Consider the following 24,433-nt stretch of genomic DNA (forward strand, 5'->3'; position numbering starts at 1 on the left):
AGTGGTACTACAAGTCTCATCATGGCAGCACCTCCTAGTGGGTGAGATGTACTAAGCCTTGAAAAGTGATAAAATGGAGTGTGAAAAACCACCAACCAATCAGTTATTACCTGTCATTTTTCTAACACAGCCTGTAACATGGAAATTAGGAGCTGATTGGCTGGTAGCTTATCACTATCCATTGGCTCGTGGTCCAGAATAAGAATTGAAAATAGCGACGAACCAGGCTGATTTGACTATACAGCTGGGCAGCGCACAGACAGCTCTCTCTTCCTGGCTGTCATTTCTTTAAAAAATGGTACTGTACCGGCAAATTCGGTACTGTTGGAGGGTATGCATTATACATATTCCAGGGACGTGCAGGGAGCCAGCAGTGTGGTGAGGGAGGTAAAAAGGTAGCACAGCACAGGGCAGGCATAAGAGTAGGAAGAGCTACTGCTGGCCTGATACATGGAGCCCAGAGTCAGTGTGGTGGGCGGGGCCAGCCACAGGGAAGCCCTGGCTACCAGCTCTCTGCTCCCGATGCACAGACTTCCGATCTGTGCACATAGCAGCTCGGCCACCGCTATCCACAACTACACGGTGGCCACCTGTAACTTTCCCCATACAGGCTCTGCCCCCACCAGTTCAGGACGCACGCATGGGCAGTTGGAATTTCACAGAATGGATCCCAAAAAAAATCGATAAATATGAGGTTTGGAAGGAAAAGTCAGGAGGCTCCAGCTATATGCGGGAGAGTAGGAAAGTGTGAAAAGTAGGCAAGTGTGAAAAAGTCCTGTTGGTGACTTCTACCCAGAACACGGCTAGGACTTGGGTAGAGGGCGGTGTAAACGGATACGCCGGGTCATCTGACCCGGATCCCGTTTACATGAATGGGGGACGTCCAACCTGCGAACCACAGTGTCCGCAGGTTGGACGGGGGAGCACACACAGCCTCCGCTGCTATCTGCTATACTCTGCAGACAGCAGCGACGGCAGCGGAGGAGGTGAATGGATGCCGGCTGGGGGGGGGGGGGGGGGGGGGTGCACAGGGGCTGGGGACAGCCCAGCAGCTTACCTTGGTGCTGGGCTTCCCCAAGCATGCGATCAGCAGTCCCGGCGGGGATGACCGCGGTCCCGGCGCTTGGAGATGATGAGCACCGCCTCAGTCTACACTGCGGGTAGGCACCGCAGGGTAACTGGGGTAAATCCCGGATCTGACCCGACTTGGATCCTTGTTCCAAATCCCGGGTCGGATCTGGGATTTTTGGTGTAAAAGGGGTATTATACTCCTTCCACACATTCTGCTAATGCCATGGTTTCTGAAAGGGAAAAGCAACTTGTGTCAAAACAATGTGGCATGGAAAGTGAAAAGGTCCTTGTTCAAACACAGGCTGTAATAGGATAGAAGGGGGTCGGGTTGGTGCTTTTCAAAAGGCTGGAGGAACACCAAGTACAACAACCTTTAATAAAATAAATAAAACTATTTGGAACACTAAAAAGCCATTTATATATAAATCATATTTCTTTTTTAAGTAAATGTACCCCTAATTTGGGGCAATAGAGCCACAACGTCATATTTTCACAGCCATAGAGACTTATTTTGATTGACAAGACATAAAAGTGTTAATTTTACCTGGTCTCATTTTTTCCCTGCCTATGTGACAGCATAAGCAATAATTGTCTCACTTTATCCCACTCTCCCCTAATTTTCATCTGCACACACCACATGTACTTACAGGTGCGGAAATAACACTAACACTGGGGTACAGTCAATCTGTTGCCAGGGATTTAACAGTAAATTTTGATTATGTTTGTGCTCGTGATCATGAATATGCCATGCTTATTTTGCAGTTGACTCTGGTTTTTGATGTATGCATATGTCTTTAATATTTATGAAACATTAAATTAAACAATGTTAGAAATAGCCAAAACTATATATTTTTATTCTGATTAAATGTAATTCGAAAATTTTATGGGGGAAATTTACTAAGCTAAAGATGAATAATAGGCATATTCGTATTAAAAAATCTGCCTATTTTTATGCATATTTTCGGCATTTACTATGCTGAAAATACCGCAATTCGTATTCATGCCACATTCGTATTCGTATTTATGAATATGAATGTATATACCATCAAATGAATACGAATCACCATTCAAAAGAATGGTGATTACTAATTTATATAAATATGCGGCCGCTAATTGCCGGTAAAATACGCCTGGAAAATACACTTAATTTTCCAGGCGTATTTGTCAGAAGCCTGCACGGATCAGTCAGATCTATGCAGGCCTCAGTGTAAAAAAATAAATATATGAAAAAAATAAATAAAACAAAATGCGTGTAATAAATCTGCCCTATTTACAAATCGTATTTCTTTAAAAATACGTCTGTAGCCAGTCATATTGAGTCGTATCAAGAATACGAATACGACTGAGTCGTAATCGTAATCTTAGTAAATGTCCCCCAATAGGTTTTTTTTTTTTGTAGGATTTTCTTTTGTCTTTTTGTTGCAAACAGACTGCAACAGTATTTGGCCATCATGTGACAATTCCACCTTCCTTGATATCAAATAACAAAGAAACAGAAGATGTGCTAACTGCGTCACTCTCTCCTCCTCGTTGCTCCTCTCTGTATGCTGGGAGGCAGCGTGGCTGTGGTCTGAGAACATCCTAGCAGGCTCAGCAGTGCACTGCCATGCCTCATCCCCGGCCCAGTGGGCAGCACATTAGCATACGGGAACGCCCAGATGGATATTCTCATGCTAATGAGCAGATGATGCGGCTTCGGGGACGGGCAACTGACATAACCGGATGTCAGCTGCCCGCCCACTTCCTCCCTAGTGTCCACCCATATATAAGTGACTTCAGAGTCACTTTTATATGCGTGCACCTTCACCATCATTCGATGGTTGCCGACCATCAAATGATGAGGGCGGAATCCTCAAGGCTGTGAATTGATGTTAAACTCGCAGTCCCTGCGAGCGAATTACCCTTGCGAATTGTGGGCCATCACACAACCATTCGTAAGGCGGGGTTTGGCGGACTGCGAATCAAACCCCCCAAGTTTAGGAAGCACTGGCCCAGGATTTAAATAGACAAGGCAATGTCATATTTTGATTATTTTTTTAACATGAATTAAATAACTGACACGTGCATAAAAAAAAACCACAAGACATGCAAGGTATAGTGAACATGGCTGTTTATAGAGCCACTGCATACAAAGAATGCATAGATAAATGGACTCTTACTAACACATTGGCATTTAGTCATACATACACACCACATACATACTTTTTTGGCCGTAAAAAAAAGTGACTTTTTTTTATTTATTTTTTAATTACAATTCGTTTTACAAAATAATTTTTTTAAGTTAAAATATGCAAAGCTATTTTTAAAACAAAATATCTGCAAAGGATTGGCATTTACCCATAGATCACTGTTTCTTTCACCATTTTCCATTAGATACATTTAATTCTGGTGTGATATGTTTGCGGAACTTGTAAAAATGCGAGGATGTTGGCAAGGCAGTCACATGACGAGCAATGCCAACATTCCAGAAACAGAGATGAAGACATAATCATTACAGTGTTATCAGGATATGATCTCATCTACTGCAGGTGTTCCAATGGGGATAAACAGCGCTATTTTTATATGTTCATTATAAAATGTTACCGCCTCTGGATTTTCACATTTCTCACCGAATCTGCAGCTGTCAGAGTGGGTGAAGCAACAGACGGGGGTAAACCATGGTAACGGTGAGTTCCATTTCTAACAGGTACAACATTGCAGAAAATGCTGGTGTTTCGGAAATAAGAACTAATATATTAAAGAATGTTGAAATGATCAGGACAAAATCTCTAACAATATAATACTGAGCCTGCGAGTGTTCGGTTCCGGCGGAGGATTACTGACCTTTGTCGATGCAAAAATATATTAAGTGCACATTTCATGTAAATATGGTGACATACAGTGGACCGGAGCGTGGGAGAGATGAACTGGGATAACCAGTAAGAGTGTATTACCTGTGCACATCTGTAGTCTGCACCAGCTTCAGCTAAAGGAAGGTAAGACAAGTACCGATGCCAAATTGAGAACCTGCGGCTTTTAGAGTTAGCTGGGGAGACAGCAACAATGAAGGATAGCCCCGCTGTACACAAGGACAGGCTGTGCACAGAAAGGTTACCCTATCTGTCATCTCCAATCCCGCAGTGAGGAACTGAAAACAAGGGGAAAAACTCGATTCATTATTCTCTTGAATACAATTAATGACTAATTAAATTACTGAGTGCAGCTGCAATTTTCTCACGGCATTGATGAGCTGTTACATTTAAGTGTTTGCTCATAATTAGCTTTTTTGGTTGTTTCTTTCCCTTAAAAAAAATAAGAAAATGAGATATATGGCCAGTAAACTGCTGAAGTCATCATCGTTCACTAATATCGAACCAGAAGGACCATAAAGACGAATGTCTAAAGCTACAGATATGCAGTATGATCAGCAGGTAATATTAAAACAGACTAGCAAACGAGTGGGTAATTGAATGCCACAGAAATCTGTAGAGAGCGCATACAGCAGGCATGTCCAAACTGTGACCCTCCAGCTGTTGTGAAACTACACATCCCAGCATGCCTTGCCATAGAGTTTTAGCATTCTCTAATAGCAAAACTGTGGCAAGGCATGATGGGACTTGTAGTTTCACAACAGCTGGAGGGCCATAGTTTGGACATGCCTGGCATAGTGTAATGTTGCATGTGTTATGTAAAGCTGCACATGGCAATTAAACACTTTAAAATAATCTTGTTTATAGGAGTCAATTCAATTTAGTATAGCATTAGTAGATTGGCATAGTAGAGTACCACCCTCTGCTGCCTAAGATGCTCATTTACGTAACGCATTCAATGCACACTGGTTTTTCCCAATGTGCTTGATTAGTCTGCTCATCTGCAACCTAAAATAATTCAAAGGTGTATGCAGATCCAAGATTTATGGCTAGCCCACATATTGCATTGTACTGTGAAGCGGACATAGCGGCCTATTCATGCAGCAGCAGCAGCAGTAGTAGTGAAATGCCCTGTTCTACTGAAAACACGGCATTTCACTGCTCCAGGAAGGGGTTTACCTTGGAGACGTTCTTGACTTCTCCAGGTGCAACCACCGCTCCACGCCTGGATCGTGTCTCTGTTGAGTGGTAAGGGGAAAGTGACTCATAGAACGGGAAGCTCAGCTTCCCGTTTCTCTGCTGTTTACAGATTCGCCAGGGGTAATGCATACTTCTGTATTGAAAGAGCAGAAGCTAGGTATTGGCACTCAGGGAACTAACTATTCCGGACATTTCCTAATAGACAGCATTAACTTAAAGTGTAAAACAGGTAAAAATCCATAAATTATAATCCTTAATAATTTCTACTTTATACACCCGGTGGGTATAAAGCTGTGCTCCCAAGAAACTGCCACCGGCATGTGTAATGCTATGTTTCCAAGTCCTCCACTCAATGGAACGCTGTGCTGGCTGGGCAGAGAGGCAGCACCGAGAGAAAGGTAACTGTCCCAACCCTCCAATCACAGCCCGGTGCAGCCGTGTCTCCCGATACATGCGGTCATCTCCTACTAGCAGGAAACAGGAAGTAGCGCACGTCTCCCCAGGATTGCAGTGTTGCCGCCTTTATAGATCGCTTGACCAGAAGCAAAAGAATTAATGAATTACTACTTTGAACGACTAAATATTGCATCATAATGATGCAATATGTAGTAATAATTAAAACTCTCCATACTGGAATCTATAGAAATATCAATATCCTCTTCGTAAATGACCTCCTACTCAAATGGCAGGTTTTTTTGTAGCCGTCAAAACCTTAATTTAGGAACTGATGTTTATAACTTCACAGTGTTCTAGAATGCCAAACTATAGAAAAGGGATGTTAGCGGCCTGTTCATGGTGTACACAATTGTGAAATGTTTAGCTGACAGCTAGGGCACTGTTATGTAGTAAAAATATACATAAACCATAAAGCATCAGAAGGGGAGAGCGCTGGCGATACGAGGAGTAGTCGTCTGTTCTCTGCAGGGACAAATCAACTTTAGGCCTAAACCACAGAAGTGATGTCATTCATTGTCAGCCAGTGAAAACGGTAGGGACTGTGCCCCGTTAGGACTACAAGAAATAACACAGCGTTGGTTCCTATCCATAGGCTGAGAGAGACGTAGAGCATATTTCTGCTTGCCGGATAAACACAAATGAAGTCAAGTCTTGCGTTGAATGAGAATAGTCCAACATTGGTGAGAAGTAGTTGTAGGGAAAATATCTATAGTGGAGTCCAGATGTATCTGATGTGGGATTACTCATCCCCCTTGCACTTAATTATCCCACCCCCATAGGGAAACCCAGCCACAAGACTCCTTCAATTCCCTTTGTATGACGTCTTTGTGCAGTTCATGGTGAAGCGCTGGTGGTACAGGCAATAGGAATCCGGAAATGTGTTCCGCCGACAATGGAGCTGCCGCCATGATGAAATAAGAATGTCACACCTCCATGATGATATGAGCCTGTAAGCTATGGGATGCTTAGTAATCCTTAGCAACAATGGGCCCAATGGCATTTGCTGAGTCATGAAATGTTCATCGTATTTACAATCTGAAACAGGCTATCCAATGCATGTAATAGGAACCACTGACAAGAGAGAGAAAAATAAAAGTTATGAGTAGATATATATTTATATTCATGCTTCTTTTGTAGTACGCCATGGTGTCAGAACGAGAACATGCTTGTCAAACATCGGATAAAGGGGAATTCTCTGAAGAGAAAGCAGCCATTTAATGGAAGGCTGGGCTGCGGTGTACTCCGTTACAGAGCTACTTTCACTTCAGCAGAGACAGACGCTTCAAGTGTCCATTGATTCAGGTGCTTCTTGTGGCTATGGCATGTCGGCCACTGGGCGTTTCTGTTTCAAAGTGTCAATCAGGGATAACACACCCCTTTTTACACTGGTGGTGACCCGCCGTGTCACGGAGTCTGGAGGAGGAGGTGGTGGAGGCTGAGGCTTCTGGGAAGGAGGCCTGGCAACCAGGCACTTCTGGTACCGCAACTAAAAAAGAAAGATAAGGCTTCACGTTAGTCAAGGATATCGGCCAACTCGTGTATGCCCAGCATGTAGGGCCATGGCCACTGTAATGCAGGGAAACACGTCAGAATCCTCCATACAATACTTCCATGGAATGAATACAGATGAGAAACCTGCCATAAGCATACCCGGCATCATAAAGAAGGAAGCTGCAGGTGGTGGGACGTTATCATGGCTTCTATGTTGCAGGCCTGGGTTTATCACATTAATATAGTCTTTTTTGGCATGTCAGTCTATTTGGTCTTATTTATTTACAAATATTTATATAATACTAGTTAAAAGGACGGCTTAGTCTTCATCTGCTCCTACCTCATCACGGGATACGGTCATTGGGTCACCAGCATGTTGGTCGAAAGTCATTAGTTTGACATGCATTTAGGTCGACATGAGTCTAGGTCGACAGGGTCATTAGGTTGACATGGGTTAGGTTGACAGTCAAAAGGTCAACATGGGGTTTGTCACATTGTTTTATAGATGACATGTGCCGACAAGCAGTCTTTCATGCCCTACCATCCACTAGGGCATGATGGGAGAATAAAATAGTGTGCCGAGCATAGTGAGGCACCGTGCCCGAAGCATCGTGTCATGCAGTGTCATGCAGGGAGTCATGCGCGGGGGCGTGCTGCTACGCTTCAGTGTCCATGTCGATTGTGTTGGCATTCGGGGTAAAAAAATTTGCGAAAAACCCCAAGTCGACCTTTTGACTGTCGACCTAGACTCATTTTAACCTAAATACATGTCGACCTAATGACTGTCGAACAACATGCTGATGACCTAATGATCCACACCCCCCTTCTTTACAGCTTCCTCTCTGGATATCCAGCAAGTTTGAAAAAGATAATTTTGCTTTCACTTCTGTTAATGAGTAATTTGGACCGTCAAGTGGCCTCTAGTGGTCACTGGCAGTACTTCACTTCAGAGGTGAAGAGTATTTAGCCTTATAGATAGATAGATAGATAGATAGATAAGTAAACCCCCTCAAAGTAAATGCTTTGAAAGCTAGTCTGCTACTTTGCGATTGCCTCTGTGTTTGTGCATGTGGGGGGAGAGAAAGAGATATAGTTCCACTCACTGCCAACAGATGGCAGTGTTTCGGAGACACACACATGGACACTAGACCTATATATTATAGATGGTAGATGCTGACCATAGGAATTTGGCTACTCTTTATGAAGGGGTCATTAAGGTGTAAAACAAATTAGTTGTCCCCGTTCTGCCAGTACTGAGGCTAGACTGAAGCCACTACTAGGAATATCAGAGCTTGTATTTATGTAAGGAGCGTTATCTCACCATGCACGCAGCCTGGACAGCTTCAGAAACACTTCCTGCATTAGGCTCACACCAGAAAATATGAGTCTCAAAATGCTGATTTCCAGTGTCCATAATGAAAGCAAATGTGTGGATGTCCTTCCCCACGCCCATGAAGGAGAGGAAGCGAACCCTGCATTCCACCAGCACCTCTTCATCCTGCCAGACAGAACAGATCGTGATCATACTGTGACAGCAATCACACCATAGTATAAGGAGACATTATCATGAGAACAAGAACTCCACTCTAGCATAACATATACAGCTTTCAGCCAAGGTCACTTTTACACCTATATATGATAATAATATGATAGGAACATAGACTGTGACAGCAGATAAGAACCACTTGGCCCATCTAGTCTGCCCCTTTTTTAAACATTACCTCAAACCATATTTGATCTGTATTTCTTTGTAGGGATATCAATATGCCTATCCCAAGCATATTTACATTGTTCTACTGTATTTGCCTCTACCACCTCTGATGGGAGGCTATTCTTATCTACTACTCTTTCTGTGAAGTAATTCTTCATCACATTTCCCCTGAATCTTCCTCCCTCTAGTTTCAGTGCATGTCCCTGTGTTCTGCTGCTCCTCTTCCTGTGAAGAATGTCTCCCACCTGTACCTTGTTAAAGCCCTTGATATATTTGAAAGTTTCTATCATGTCCCCCCTTTCCCTTCTCTGCTCTAAAGTATACATATTAAGATATTTTAGTCTTTCCTGGTATGTTTTGTGATGTTGGCCATGCACCATTTTAGTTGTCCTTCTTTGTACAGTCTCTAATGTATTTATATCCTTCTGGAGATATTGCCTCCAGAACTGAACACAATACTCTAGATGAGGTTGTACCAATGACCTATACAGTGGCATTATTACTTCTTTCTTTCTACTGCTGATACCTCTCCCTATGCAACCAAGCATCTGACTTGCCTTCTTCATTGCTTTGTTACGTTGCCTACCTGCCTTTAAGTCCCCTGAAATAGTGACACCTAGATCCCTCTCTTCCTCAGTAGTTTCCATTATAATGCCATTTATACAATATTTAGTCTTTGGATTTTTGAGACCCAAGTGCATGATTTTGTATTTTTTTGGGCATTAAACTGTAGTTGCCATGCTCTTGACCATTCCTCTAATCTACCTAGATCATCAATCATTTGTTGGGAAATTTAGTCCCCATCCTTACAGTGGGACAGGACCCACAAAAAAGGGACTATACCACTGAAATCAGAATGGTTGGGATGTATTTATAAGCAGCCATGTGCTGGACTGTATCACCACACTCCCGTCTTCAATGTGTTTAACCCTTTCAGTGCCCACATCTAATATCCACTAAAAATAACAGTTTCGCTCACAATTGTTATATAAATTTAAATAAATATGTTGTTTATATTTCCTATATAAAAGGTAAACATCACAGGTCTCTATGATGAATAAAAAATGTTTGCTTGCCAGTTTTGACAATTTCACTAGGCACTCAAAGGGTTAATGTTCCTGGAGCATGTAACCGATACATAGTGCTCTTTTTGTGCAGTTTGTGTAGAACGAGATCATCATCAATCAGACCCTTTTTTGCTTTAGATGTGAAAAATTACCAAAAAGAATGCTATATTTTTAGTGGTAACAGACACTGGGGAGGGAACATACAGAATGCACATTTCCAATGTAATACAGTTCTGGTACTATCCTGGATAAAGTGTATGCAGGCCTCAGGGGATTTTGTGGTTGCATTGCAGCGGATAGGTGAACACAGCAATCAATTCAAGGAGACCGTGATGATGTAGAACATGTCTGTGTAGTATCTAAAGTTTTTAAATCTTTTTTTTAGGGCACATTTTAGGTGAAGGTGATATCACAGAATACAATTCTAAAATAAGTATCCAAACAGCTATCGCATTGTTCTTTGTATTGTATTGTCATTTTACATCATGCTGTGTGATCACCTGACCTCTTGCCACACTTAATTGTGCATCCATATACGAAACCCTTTCCATGTGTTGGTTCTACCTTATTAGATTACTGTCGCGCTTATTTAGAGAAATAGCGTAAGTGGCAAAGTCGCCTGACATGTGTGCCGGGAAAGTGTTAAATCCTGTAACGCATCTCATTGCTAACCAAAGTGATTAAGTCAAACATCTGTTCTGTAAATTCTCTACAATTACTTTGGTAAAAAATGAGTGTGGTATTGTTGTGCTCCGATGATTGCAGTGTCATCTATTTTATTATTCTGGTGCACACATCTAAATGTCATTGTACATCCACTGCATCCCAGCTACATGCGACCTTGAAACCAGTTAGAGGCAAAATAACAAATTAAAATAAGAAACCGTTTCCTATTCCCTCCATAAAACAAAGTGGCTCTAAACATCTAAAGATACCCCCACCTCTCCCTTACACCTTGCAGGGTGAAAATGGGTCCTCAGCCTCTCCACCCCCCTACATGTTCTCTGTGGGCCCCCCTATACATTGTCCATAGCAGCTGGCATTCAGCATGGACGATGTAATGGTTAGGTGTGTGTGTTGGGGGTAGGGGGTGGACTTTTAAAGATTTTGCTGTGGTGCCCACAAGCTCTAGTTATGCCCCTGGCTTCAGCACACAACAGTAATATTGCACAAGGCGCTCTCAGTAGATGGGCATGTGTGCCTTAACTGCCAGGCACTATTTTCTAAGTCCCAACCCAGCTCCGATAGACAGTAATGTCTGGCGATGCCTGGCACCACAGCGCTGGGAATTGACCCCCCCTCTGTGTGTCAGGCTAAGCCTATATTTCTCCTATTTACAACCTTCTCTAATTATACAGCAACACAGGAGATCTCCGACACTTCATAAAGAAATATTAAAGATAATATAACTATTCTAAGTCAATATATGAGTTATAATAAAGTCTCGCTGAAGTTTTATTTTCAGAACAAAGGAATAATAACATTTACAGCCAATTCTAAATGCAACGTTGGTTAGTTAAATTAATTATGGCAGCAAAATTACAATGTTATTTCCCTAGGCTGAAACCAAGACTGCTTTTATACATAAATGATTATTATTACAACCCTGCAGCCAGCGAACGCTATGGCACGTAATGCTGATCGCATCCAAAGCACCTTAACGAGGCTACAAAATCATAGCCTGTGCCTTTGCAAAACCTATGAAAACAGAGAGATCAATTAAATGTACAGGCGTGGCACCTGCCATATGCTGTGCTGTATTCCCTAATCCGACCCATGTTCTCTTACTATCATGTTCATTGTTGCAGAGTCTTTTTTTTTTTTTTTGGTTTTTGTTTGTTTTAATTAACCTGTCTCCATCTGCACAAGTGGGGCTTGCACAACCATTCACACAATCTCATTTAGTTTACAGCTCTTATTTGTTTCACAGACCAGCACAAAGGAAAAGGCAAATACTGAAAAAGGATTTTGGAACCAATGTGCTCAGTGGCGTAACTAGTCATTCTGCGTCCCCCCTGCCGAAAATGCAGAGGGGCGCCCCCAACCCCCCCCCCCGTCGTCTACTAAAGAAGTAGTAATAAGGGGAGCGTGTACTCACAGTGCTGCAGCGGGCTTCTCACACTCGCTGGCAGTAAGGAGAAGTCAGAGCCCGGTCCCTGCGCTGTACACACTCCCTATAGACAGGCAGCATAGGGCAAGCCCTCAGAAGGCATCGCACAGCCCTCCTGCTACTGCTGCAGCGCTGCTAATCGAAAAAGGGACAATCGGAAAATGGCTGCCCCCATACAGCAGTATGGGGGCAACCATTTTCCGAGTGTCACTTTTTTGTATTAGCAAGCACTGCAGCAGTAGCCGGAGGGCTGTGCGATGCCTTCTGAGGCCGGGAGAGCTGGGACCCGGCGCAGATAGAAGCGCCGGCGGCAGAAGACAGTGAGTAACAATAGTCCCGCAGCCCCCCGGCGCCCACACCCTCTCAGCTCCTCCCCGCCATCGCGGGGGCTGCGGGCCTATAGTTACGCCACTGTATGTGATGCCAAACACAGGGAGAAACCAGTCTCAAGGTGGCCATACATGGTACAATTATTGTATACAATTTGGATTAGATCGCATTGCATAGATTTTACAATGCGATGAGATCAAGTACAAAAAGTGTGCAATACATACTTTTTGAGCTACGCAATGAGTTGTGTGACAGGAGTGCGCATCTCATCGCAACCAGCAATTGTAAAGTGTATGGGCACCTTCAGACTGATTGACAGGAAGCTGACGTCTGATGGAGGACGGCCTGCAAAAACACATGTCATGACACGGCACAGCATTGCAGCTCCCCCACCCATTCTGTGCGGCCAAGGAGGCAATGTTACTTGCATCTGCATCACAAATTGCTGAGCACGTTGCGATGGCTTTGGTGGGCTTCTGGGTGAGCAGCTGCTACTTACTCCTCCCAGTTCAGTGACGGAAAAGGCATGCTGCTACATCAGCATTGTAGCTGCATCTGAATCAGGCCCTCTTTAAATGACAAAGAGTGCACAGCAGTCATGTGACCATGAACGCTGAGAGTCATCACTAGACGCAGGTTTACGTTCCAAGGCATTTTCATCAGCTCCTCACCTTTTCTTTGATAACAGTTACAGTAGCATCAGCCACATTCATGATAACTGGTATCCAGTCTTCTTTGTCTGATGGGCTTAAAAGACTTTCAATGGCGTCGTTGACAACATCCATACCTTGAAAATAAAAAAACACAAACATCTAAATCTGTTTGAACAAATACATTTGTACAGTTACAACAGGATAATAATACTATTCTCTATACTAAGACAACAAAAAAAATATATAAAATAGACATAAAACATAACTATTTTCTTCTCTCTACAATAAAAATAAAAAAAGGTTAATTAGCGGCGAAACGCACGTGAGGGTCGCTATACTACTGCTGTATGGCCTACATACTAGTGGCATACCTGTGGGTTTAGAGACCGGCAGCATGCCCAAATACTGCACATGAAACTTCTGCACAAGCTCTGTCTTTGGTGTTGGGAATTCTACTGCATAGGAAGAGAGAGACAATATGATAATAAATAAGCAATTAATACCAATCAGGAAGATACAGAGCTGTAAGAGTATTTGCAAATATTATTTACACCTCATTAATTATATAAAGGATATTTTATTTTCTATCAATGAAGCGCTTAACAATAAAGAATGTAAACGGCAAGGAGGCCGATCCATAATGCAGCCGCAGCTTAATGACTTCAGTTCACACAAGCGAGAAATGCGATAACAGTAGAAGCAATCGCCTAATGAACTGGGGTTGTCTACTGGAAACTGAGTTCTTTTTACTTAACATATCCATGCAGTTAGAAAAAGAACAATGGCATTATAAAACACACATTAAGTAAAGAACTCCATTTTTTTCATGTAAGGCAAGTTTCATCATCAGTAAGTTACCGGAGTATGTAAAGGCTACGCTTTACCCTTCAAACAGGAATCCTGAATTGCAAGCGCATTCCTATTACAGGGCAAACCTTTGCGGCGGCTTGGATGCCCAACGGGATCGCCCCTTACAAATGCTTCTCAGTATGACCATTGTGGGCATTCCATTCCTGATTGTACTACTCCTCAAATGTACATGAGATGATGACTGAGCACTGTACAGTGTGTACAGTATGTGCATATTTATGGTGAATGGAATCTGCTTTTGTGAAACGATGACTTCCTATACATGAAGATGATGGGTTCTGAAAGCATAACACCGTACTGTCACCTCTTACCTTGCAGTGGGACGTCCAGGCTGCCGTGTGGTCGTTCCTGTGATGAGCTGCAGGCTGTTGCTTTGGCATTTTTCCTTTCTGCCATAATCTGTGAGGAATTGAGCATCTTCACTATTAATTGGCATAGTTAAAGCAATGAACGTAGAACACTTCCTATCCACACAATGGGGTACATGTAACAGGGTCCAGGTCACAGAAGGTACGGAAATTCAGATAAGAATGCCCTTATTTTAAAAGAGGCAATCATTTACCGTGCCACTTTAAAAATACAGACATTCTCACCTAAAGACCCCCACCTCAGGCAACTCCGGCCCTATTATATTAGTCTCCTACATTCATGCACTCTGCTTAACAAGGATAAAAAAAAGTGTGACATACAGATGGAGCCGCTGCAATCCTTGGCCGTCGCCCGCCAGATCCCTTTAACTGGCGAGCGCCGGTGATAGAGACCGGAACGCTCGTGCGTCTCACGCGCACCCGTGTCCAGTATCACGGCAGCGTCTCCCTGCCCATCTCCGCTTCAGGGAGACGCTGCCCAGTTCGTGGGGGGGGGGGGGGGGGTGTGGGGGTTTGGTCGGTGAGGGGGACCGGCGGCGACGTCGGGGGAAGCAGGGTGGACCCCCACCAAGCTCCGTTGCCATGTGCGCGCCCCTGGTGGTAGCCGGCCACTGGCGGGCGATGGCGGTACAATCGCCATCCCCTGCAAAGATGAGCCCGGCTACATCTGTAATACACATAGTCTATGGTTGACTCCACAGGGGAGAATATGGTTATACTAGTAAGCCACTACAATTTCAGTTGAAATACCCCTATACCAAATCAATGCCCTATTCAGCCTCTATCAGTCTAGAAAAGGGGTCAAGGAACTTTTTTTTTACCTTTTACCCAAAAATATATTTAGATACCCCGAGGTTACCCCCTTGATTTGAAAGGAAGTGAATCACATAATTGTGATACACACTGTACCCCCAGAAATTGATTACACTTCCTGCTAGTACGGTACACAGCTTGGCAGCAACTGATAATGATTACCATGTATGGCTGTGTGTGGTACAAAATGTGTACCACACACAGCCATACATGGTAATCATCATCAATGGCTGCCAGGCTGTGTTTGTGGTATAGCCATTGATCATGTGACGTCCAGGCAAATATTAGTGTCATTATTTCAAGATAATACAGTGACTATGTACCATTTTTTCCCCCCTAGATTAGAGATGGGTATACCTTGAAAGGAGCCTATAACCAGGCAAAGAAACTTGGCATCGTAGCGGCAGTACAAACGGCGCGCTGCTGAGATGGTGCAGCAACTAGTCGACTGTACTGAAGAAGCGGGCGGACTTTGAGGTGGGGCAAAGGGCATACACAAGGGCCTGATGCACTGTGCTAGGTCCTTGTACACTACAGTACTGTAACACACACAGCCGGGTATGAATATACAATCTATTCATAGATTCTATATGCAATTAAATGAACTTCCTGGGGGTACTGGACGGTCAAGCTGCCGAGACACATCCAGGCATGCATATAGATTCATATGCATGCCCGGCTGTGTCTCTGCAGCGCGACCGCCCATTACCCCCAGGAATTCCATATTTACCCCATTTGGGGTAATTTACCCCTGTTCCCTGACCACTGGTCAAGCAGCTCCAAGGAAAGACTGCTACACTGCACCTTATCTTACCTTAGAACAGATTTCGTGAAGGCTAGTTGCAATGGCTTTTGCTGGTGTGTCACATCGGAACACGTGGCATTTTAAGATTCTTGTATCCTTGTCTCTGGCAACATATGCAAAATCCCTTTGAAAAGAACAAAGATACGTAAGCATTTCACAATTGTATGAAATAACCGTGGGTAACCCACACGTCGTCTTTGTCAGCTCAACAGCCAACAGAGCCGTTTAATAAAACTTTATTGATGGAGCATAAAGGACAGGCACTCTATAAACATCCTCTGAAGACTTTAATGCATGGAGCGGTAATGAAATAGTGATGTAGGCCAGGGAGACCCATTGCTGAGACGCAAGTAGCTGATATTATATACATATAATGGGAATAAGTCATCCCAAAATGTAATTGTATATTTTCCACCAAGGAGACAAATAGAATATGCTGCAATGCATTGCAAATGGGTAAAACCTCAGTGCAATAAATCTCCACATGCAGCTTAATTGGAAATCTGGTTTCTTCATTGAAATTCAGGGGATGCATCATCGTGCTCATAAACAGTGTACATTCCTGGTTAAGCACGGGGGAACCTGTATCCCTAAAAAGGGCAATTAAATGTACCGCATAACAAAAGGGCATCTGTTACGCCAGGCAGAAAACTGAAATACACTGTGCCATCTATATCTACAGGCAAGTATACGGAACTGCGACATCAGCCGACACGACGGATAAATACTGGGTTCACGTGACAGACTGAATTCCAATATTCATATATTTGCATATAGAAAAAAGCAAATCTACAGCACAGTCCATTCTATACTGCACAGAAAGTATCCGCAGTATTGGTCTCCAGTGTAATGGCACAAGCTTACCCCTGCCTCACACCAAGGGGGGGGTCACAAAACGCTCAAGTGGATATAAAATATATAGATTAATGTAGTAATCTATAATAACAAATGTGAATATGAAAATAGCACATCTTTCCCAGCTCAGTAAAGAAATGAGAGACAGTTGGACAGCTGCTGACGTATTCGCTCTAAAACAGAAGTCAGCCAGGGGGTGATTCAGGTTGGTTTGCACAAGCAATACCATGCTGCACTGCAGAGAGATTTACATTTGGGGGAGTTATTTTGTTTCTATGTATACTGTATATTAAGAATAGCAATAGGAGACACAAATCTGCATGCACCTTAAAGAGGAGTCCGAAGAGGCTTACATGAATCCCTAAGGGATTGAGATATCTATGCCAGTCATGTCCAAACCGTGGCCCTCCAGCTGCTGTGAAACTACACATCCCAGCATGCCTTGCCATAGTTTTAGCATTCCCTAAGAGCAAAACTGGCAATGCATGATGGGACTTGTAGTTTCACAACAGCTGGAGGGCCATAGTTTGCACATGCCTGATCTAGGTGTATTAAAATGGGCTGCCGTAGTTTTCTCCGTTTATTACGAATTATGGAATTATATTTAAAGCTTGTTTACAAGTGCTGCATTTACTGTATGTACAAAATGTGATCTCTGCTTCCTCGCCAAATTAAAAAGAGCTTTTACCGGCCAAGTAACATTCTACAGTGAAAGCGATTGTCTGGTTGGCTACACTTAAATGTAATGTAACATAACAAGTCTTCCGGTAAAATCAAGCATGAGCGTAGATTTAAAGGTTCTTCCTAAATAATAAATCTGTGTTAGGTTTATATATGTATCTGCATAATGAGATCAGCGGTTCTACTTGCAAATTAGATCTAATTATAATATCGGCTGAGATATGGATGGCTGCAGGCAATACTCATATATTAAGCAGATACTCCAATATCTTGCTCCTGTATTCACAGGGGATTTATCAAAAGACAAATTGTAAAATGAAGGGAAGAAATCCAACCGAAACAGAAATATAGGAGACAAGAGCACAATGACTCCACGAACGATTGCCAGGTCCGGCAGTTTCGCTAGAGGTTACCAGAACTGGATAGATTATTACAGGAAGGGCTTTCATCACGGGGTTTAGGGTGAGCCTGTGTACATTGGGGTTATTGTCAGTAAGCCTCTTGAGGGGCTGTATAAATAAAATAGAAATATATTATTCAGGTTTTCCGATTCGCTGAAGGAGTGCCGCAGTCACACGATTGGCTAGCCGCGGTTCTGATTCAACCAAATGAAGCTTGCAAGACCTGACATGCCTTTGTCATATTTTTTGTCCACAAAAGGGGCAGAATTTTTTGTTACATATACATCAATCAATCAACTAAGCCCATAGTGTTCTTCTTGTTGTTGGCGCTGTTTAGCAGGACTTCTGCATTGTTTGTTAAAGATTAGCATATCACAATATGGTACATTTGGGAAGACCAGATGTGTACAAATAAACCTAATCCTGGATTTGCACATTACTGTAAAGTAGCAGCCAGTGTTTGCTGTACAGATTTAGCGGTAATCACAGCAGCACCTGCCGATACACTTGGCATCGGTTCTATCGCATTTCCCATAAGGGTGGAACTACTGTTACCGCCACCAAGTTCAGCTAGTATGCGTATCTATCTCCCAACACTGCGGGTACACAAAAAGGCATGCATACATAATTCTATGAAAGGATGCCATTCATCTGAACACAGTATACAGAGTACACACCTCAGAAGACTGCATGCTGCAAATATTCTTTAAAAAAAAAAAAACATACTCAAAGTTATTTAAAAATGGAGTGGATGAACCTTCATGGGTTCTACTAGGGATCGTGATTTGTAGGGTTTTAAACATTAGGCCCAAGAGAAAATAAAATTTTGGCACATTAGGATCCCAATAAGAGGCATGTATTTTGTACAGTATGTCTGTGGCTCTATTCAGCCATGCAGGTGTCCTAGAAAAGGTAGGTGGCAACTAATAATCATACAGATGTGTCCTAATACATCACTGCTGCAGTCGCACCAAACAGCCCCCCTTGGCACTCCAGGCTTTGTGAGACTCCTTAGTGTTGGACGTCTTTTTGGGTGCCGGACGGGGTTCTGACAGTCATTTACCCGACGTTGGGATCCCGACTGACAGGCGGGTTACCGATGGCCACCGGCTATTCTCCCTCGTGGGGGTCCGCGACCCCCATAGAGGGAGAATAGCTTAGGTGGCAAGCATAGCGTGCCACCGTGCCCACAGCATGGCGAGCGCAGCGAGCCCGCAAGGGGCTTTGTTGCGCTCGCCATGCTGTCTGAGTCCAGCCAGTCGGGATCCCGACGTCAGGCTAATGACTGTCGGATCCCGACTGTCGGAACCCTATACCACACCTGTCTTTTTTTGCATCTCTTTTTTCATTGCACTAAGGATGTACCAGGAGACTGTGGCAGTTCATTTGATATGCAACACTTGTATGTCAGCATGCGACTGAGTCTCTCAATCTGCATACAAAGTGCTATAAAGCAGAGAAAGCGGTTCTTTTCCTTGGCAAGTTGCATACGGACTTGGTCACATTGCAAGAAAGATGCATTTTCGGCAAACATGCGTGACGATAGCAGAGTTGCACGGGACCTGGCAGCTCACTCGATCCTGACATCTCAAGGCCAGATATATGAGAACACAATCTAAGCTGTTTGTGTATCCGATTAGATTGTACATGCGGGTTTCATACAGTGATCTCAGATACCACTAGTGGGGCACACAGAGCATAACTACAGCTAGGTCACAGAGTGATTTATCTCTACAGTAAATACTGCATGACTGTCACACACTACCAATAAGAGACACTTGTTCATATTATTACTGGAGATCGCTAGTGCACCATCTGTCTGCCACCCTTGTTTTAAAATTGTGTGAATTCCACTGTATGTCTGTGTGTTTTCGTTTTAATATTTTTGCAGCCTTTTAATAAATGTGAAATAAAGGCTATATTTTATATATTTCTCTTGGTGCACCTACACATTAAGGACATCTCTTTCTCTTTAAGTCGTCTCAGAGTCCAGCAGCATTGCTTTCTGCAGTGCAGGCCAAGTGATACCAGGCAGGAGCCATCCTGTTCCCTATTGTAGATGTTGGTATAGAGCCAATTAACTACAGGTGTGCCACACAGGTGCTGCCCTACATGCAGGTGCCCCTTCAGGGCTTGGAGCCCAGAGGCTTGAGCCTCCATTGCCTCTGGGAGTTACACCTCTGTCTATAATGCACAGGAGACCAGGGAAGCTCACCTACACCATTCACACCACACCGGGAACAACCCGAATGCAGTGCTGGTGTGAAAGGGTCACAAGCCAAAATGCCGGGGACCCATGCCCCGGGTTTCAACCCTGCTTGCTACCCGGGTTGCTCTTGGGACCATCCCGGGATATGGTGCGGCATTTTGAATGGGTGCGACCCGGGTCCCTTTCAAAGTATGGAGGAAGCAGCGCTGGCAGCAAAGCACTGTCATTCCACCCAATGTGACATCACTGACGCGGCAATAAGCCAGGTCACACGAGGAGCTTCCAGACCGCAAATACCTGGAATACCTCTGTGTCCAAATCCAGGGTGCGACCTTTTGCGGTATGAATGGGGTATGATAGTCTCCCAGACACTCTTGGTACAGAAGGCAAAACTTAAGCAATGACTGGAAATTGTTGCAGCCTGTTTCAAGGAGCAGCCATTGTGGGAACTCAGATTAGCCCTTTCAGACACACCGCAATGCCAGATTTCTAAGATTGGGTCTTTATTGGTCACAATAAATGGGTGATTAAAAAAGAAAATCAAGGCTTCCTTAAAGTTAGAAATAAAACATCTTCGAAAAACACAAAGACCATTTTATTTGACCTATTTGTGTTAAAGGACATTTGGCAGATTGTAAGAAGACGCGCTGAATGCTTTCAACTTCTTTATGTATGAGCCCTAAGTTATCACTGTGCATTTTATATGGAGACACATAAATTCTGCCATCTCAGCTCGTGCGGACTGGCGCCTGTCAAAATAACAAAGGGCTTTAAGGGTTTACAGGATATACTTACGTGGATCAAGGGCAATTCTATCAGAGAATAGATATTTGGCTCTATTTTAACAACTGTATGCAAATAGATACAAAGTGAACAAATACATTTAAATTAGAATCTGATTTGCAGACATCACTGCTAAAATGGTGACTTATTTATTCACCCAACACACTGGCAAGGGACATGGGGCAGCTGTTCCCAGAAATAGGTCAGTGCCCATAAGCAACTTCTGACTGAACTAGTCTGACAATACAATACAATGTAATGTGGTGTAATGTGGTGCAGATTATCAACTTCACAGCAGTATTTGTTTTTGTTTAGCTACAATTCAGTGTGAATAATTATCAAAATAGGTCGAAGGGCAGGAAGGTTGACATGGGTCTAGGTCGACATGAGTCTAGGTCGACACGAGCATTAGGTCGACATGGGCTAGGTGGACAGTCAAAAGGTTGACATGGGGTTTTTCACTGTTTCTTGAGCCGACATGTGTGGTATTTCATGCCCTACCATCCACAAAGGCGTGGTGGGAGAATAAAATAGTGCCCGAAGCATTGCAAGTGAAGCGAGTGATGCGGGGGGATGCGGTACACTTCAAACTGTGTCTATGTCGACATTGCCCATGTCGACCTAATGCTAGTGTTGACCCAATGTCCTGTTGACCTAGACCCATGTGGACCTTGCTGCCTGTTGGCCCAATGCTTGTCGACCTAGTTGGTGTAGACCTAACAACCCACACCTACCCTAACTGTGTGGAGTTTGTATATTCTCCCCGTACTTGCGTGGGTTTACTCCGGGTACTCCAGTTTCCTCCCACAATCCAAAAAAATATACTGGTAGGTTAATTGGCTCCACAACAAAATTAACCCTAGAATGTCTGTGTGCGTATACATGTGGTAGGGAATACAGATTGTAAGCTCCACTGGGGCAGGGACTGATGGGAATGTTCTAATTTTCTCTGTAAAGCGCTGCGGAATATGTGTGCGCTATAAAAGAAACTATTTATAAACAAATAAATGGGAAATATATCTCCAGGTAATTAGAGTGGCACGTAAAGGCGAATTGTGTACATTTATGGCAGCATCCTGCCCTATATTTGACGCGTTTTGTCAACAATTTTGACTTCATCAGGGGTATTCCTAATATCCGGTTAAATCCAGCTGTTCAGCAGAAGTCTAATTTTTTTCAGCAGTCCCAGATGTCACAAATTATTTTCTACTAAACGGTCCAACAACATAACATCTATCAAATATCCTCAATAGATGGAACAGTAGTTTTGCTGGAATTGCTGTGTGTCTAGTGATGTGTCCGGGCCTCTCTTAAACATAATGAATTGGTGCAAAAGCCATTCTCTTTTCTCTGGAGATATCAGGATAATAAATAAACACCCAGATTATGACATAATTATTGCCATAAATAGTTTTTTGGAATGTTTTTCTATGCTCAGCAGAAAGCGAATGGTTCGGTCTACAGAAGAAGACCTCATTCTCCTGCTTTCCTAGAAACCTGAACCTGACAAAAAGGAGATATAACCATATTTCAATAAATGGGAAGCATCACTGGAACACAACAATAAAAGCACTTCCGTGTGTATCTATGTGTTCTAGAAATGCTGCAGAACCTTGGAGGTTTGGTTACTAACTGTATAAACAACAAACTACACAATGGCTTAGACGTGGTGGGTAATACCATATACAGTATAGTCAGTCATTACCCAATAGAACCTATGGGCTTTTTTTCCCATTTTCCCACTGAGAGGTATCCATTGAGTTCCCTCCCAACACCCAATGCGGCACGTTCGTCATACAATGCATGTTCAGATGGACTCCTGGGTTAAAAATCCAGAAGCCCACACGCTGCATAGGACAGCTGTTACCTGGAGAGCTGTCCTTTGCTTTAATACTCATGCATACATCCGTAATAAACCAATGGCTGGGATGCATTGAGCACTGCACTTTGCATGTGATGCATCTTCCATGATTAGGATGAGAGACCTTCAGCGTTTGCGTTCAGAGCCGCACGTGCTGTGGGGAGTGCTGGGAAGGATCCCATCTTATATTAGGCATGCAGGGCCAGTGTAAGGCTTCTCAGCACCCTAGGCAAAACTTTAACCTACTGCCCCTCCCCCCCAAATACTGCCACCAATATCCACTTTCCAGGACGACAGGGAGGCTCCCAAAAATCGGGAAGGTGGGCAAGTCTCCTGCCTTCCCTTTGTCATCCACAATAGAGCACATGGAGAAGGGGCAGCAATGTAGGGTAGTATGCCTCAGGGTAAAGTATGGAAGTGAGGTCTTAGAAGTTACACAGCAGCCACTTGCATTAAGTACAACAAAGTTCCTCATAGACATCCTTAATTTTTTTTGATAGGCAGATTGGTGGTGCCCCCCCTCCCCCCAAATCCTGGCATCTGCCTAAAGCTGCCTAATGGTAGAGCCGGCCCTATAGGCATGCCATCTAAAAATGTTGTTGCCCACCGTGTCGAAGCTCTGGAATGCATTTCATTCTAGAGCTTGGGGTCTATGTGGTGTGCAGGTAAACTTCCGAAAATGCAGGGATAATTATCAGGTGTGTAAATAAATGTGGGCACAGTATGCGGACTTATACCCATTATTGGCCTGTTCATTTTCCACCCTAATGACGTTATCTGGCCTCCTGTCATACAGAGCTGAAATGTGGGATCTTGCCCTTTGGTCCAAATAAGAGATCCTGCCAAAAGGTCAAAATTAGTTTTACGTATTTTATTAGCCGACAGGTGGTATATCCTGTCCTTCCATTTACTAGGGCATGGTGGGAGAATAAAACAGCTTGCTGAGCGCACCAATGGCACAGTGCCTTAAGCATGGCGAGCGCAGTGAGTCACACAAGGCCAAGAGAGTCATTTGACGGTGTCCAAGTCAACTATGCCAACAGTCTGGACAAAAAAAAAAAAGTGAAAAACTCATGTTGACTTTTTGATTGTCGACCTTCCGATTGTTGACCTAATGCTAGTACTGACCTTCCAACCCTGTCGACCTTAGCCATATTGACCCATTTCATGGGTTGACCCAATGGTCCATACCAGTTAGGCCCCTTCACTGACTTCACTCTTGTTAGAATATTCAGGACGATTCATTATATATATATATATATATATATATATATATATATATATATATATATATATATATATATATACACACACTGTATACTGTATATATAGCTATGCAAACAATTAAGTACTGTTTTAAATCTATACACTTGGGAGATCGGTTGTACTATAAAAGAGCAGGTAATAATAACAGCGGGAAAAATACACTTAGTCTATACGAAGCAAATAATAATACACAGCAGAATATTAATAACTGATTTACACAATCTCCCCAGCACAAAAATGCAGAACTAAGCAAGAAGAAACAAAAAGAGCAATGTAATCAAAATACTACAATGGCACAAAGCATGTATAAAGGAAGAGGCACGATAAAGTCACACATGCACACTCTAATAACTCTCCCAGGCTCTGATCTCAGGGCCCCACCCAATTACCATGAATAATGGCTCAGATACCACAGGAAGAGATGGGCCTGTGGCAGCCACAGCTCCCTGCTCAGACCTTTATCCGTATTGATTATGAGTAAATAAGGCAGAAGAGACAGCGCATTTGTTGTTCTGGATCCATCAATGCAAGAAATGAAGCTCAACGACTGTCAGACCCGCTAATGTAATGGATGATGAGCACT

General features: G+C 43.4%; 1 protein-coding gene across 10 annotated transcripts in view; it reads right to left on the bottom strand.

Annotated features, from left to right (window-relative positions):
- Window positions 1-3,164: 3,164 nt before the first annotated feature.
- Window positions 3,165-24,433, bottom strand: part of APBB2 (amyloid beta precursor protein binding family B member 2) — a 290,968-nt gene continuing 269,699 nt past the window's right edge. For 8 of the 10 annotated variants that reach the window (XM_083165763.1, XM_083165761.1, XM_083165766.1 and 5 more), the window contains 6 exons: window positions 15,804-15,918; window positions 14,120-14,207; window positions 13,310-13,393; window positions 12,957-13,072; window positions 8,389-8,565; window positions 3,165-7,062 (listed from right to left, as the gene is read on the bottom strand). In XM_083165763.1, coding sequence (XP_083021889.1) covers window positions 6,892-7,062; window positions 8,389-8,565; window positions 12,957-13,072; window positions 13,310-13,393; window positions 14,120-14,207; window positions 15,804-15,918 — 751 coding nt within the window. In that variant the 3' untranslated portion in view covers window positions 3,165-6,891. The remainder of the gene's footprint in view (window positions 7,063-8,388; window positions 8,566-12,956; window positions 13,073-13,309; window positions 13,394-14,119; window positions 14,208-15,803; window positions 15,919-24,433) is intronic. The other 2 variants (XM_083165764.1, XM_083165760.1) reach the window with 1 other exon arrangement.

Source organism: Crinia signifera, chromosome 1, assembly GCF_055691185.1.
Source record: "Crinia signifera chromosome 1, ASM5569118v1, whole genome shotgun sequence".
Lineage (NCBI taxonomy): Eukaryota > Metazoa > Chordata > Amphibia > Anura > Myobatrachidae > Crinia > Crinia signifera.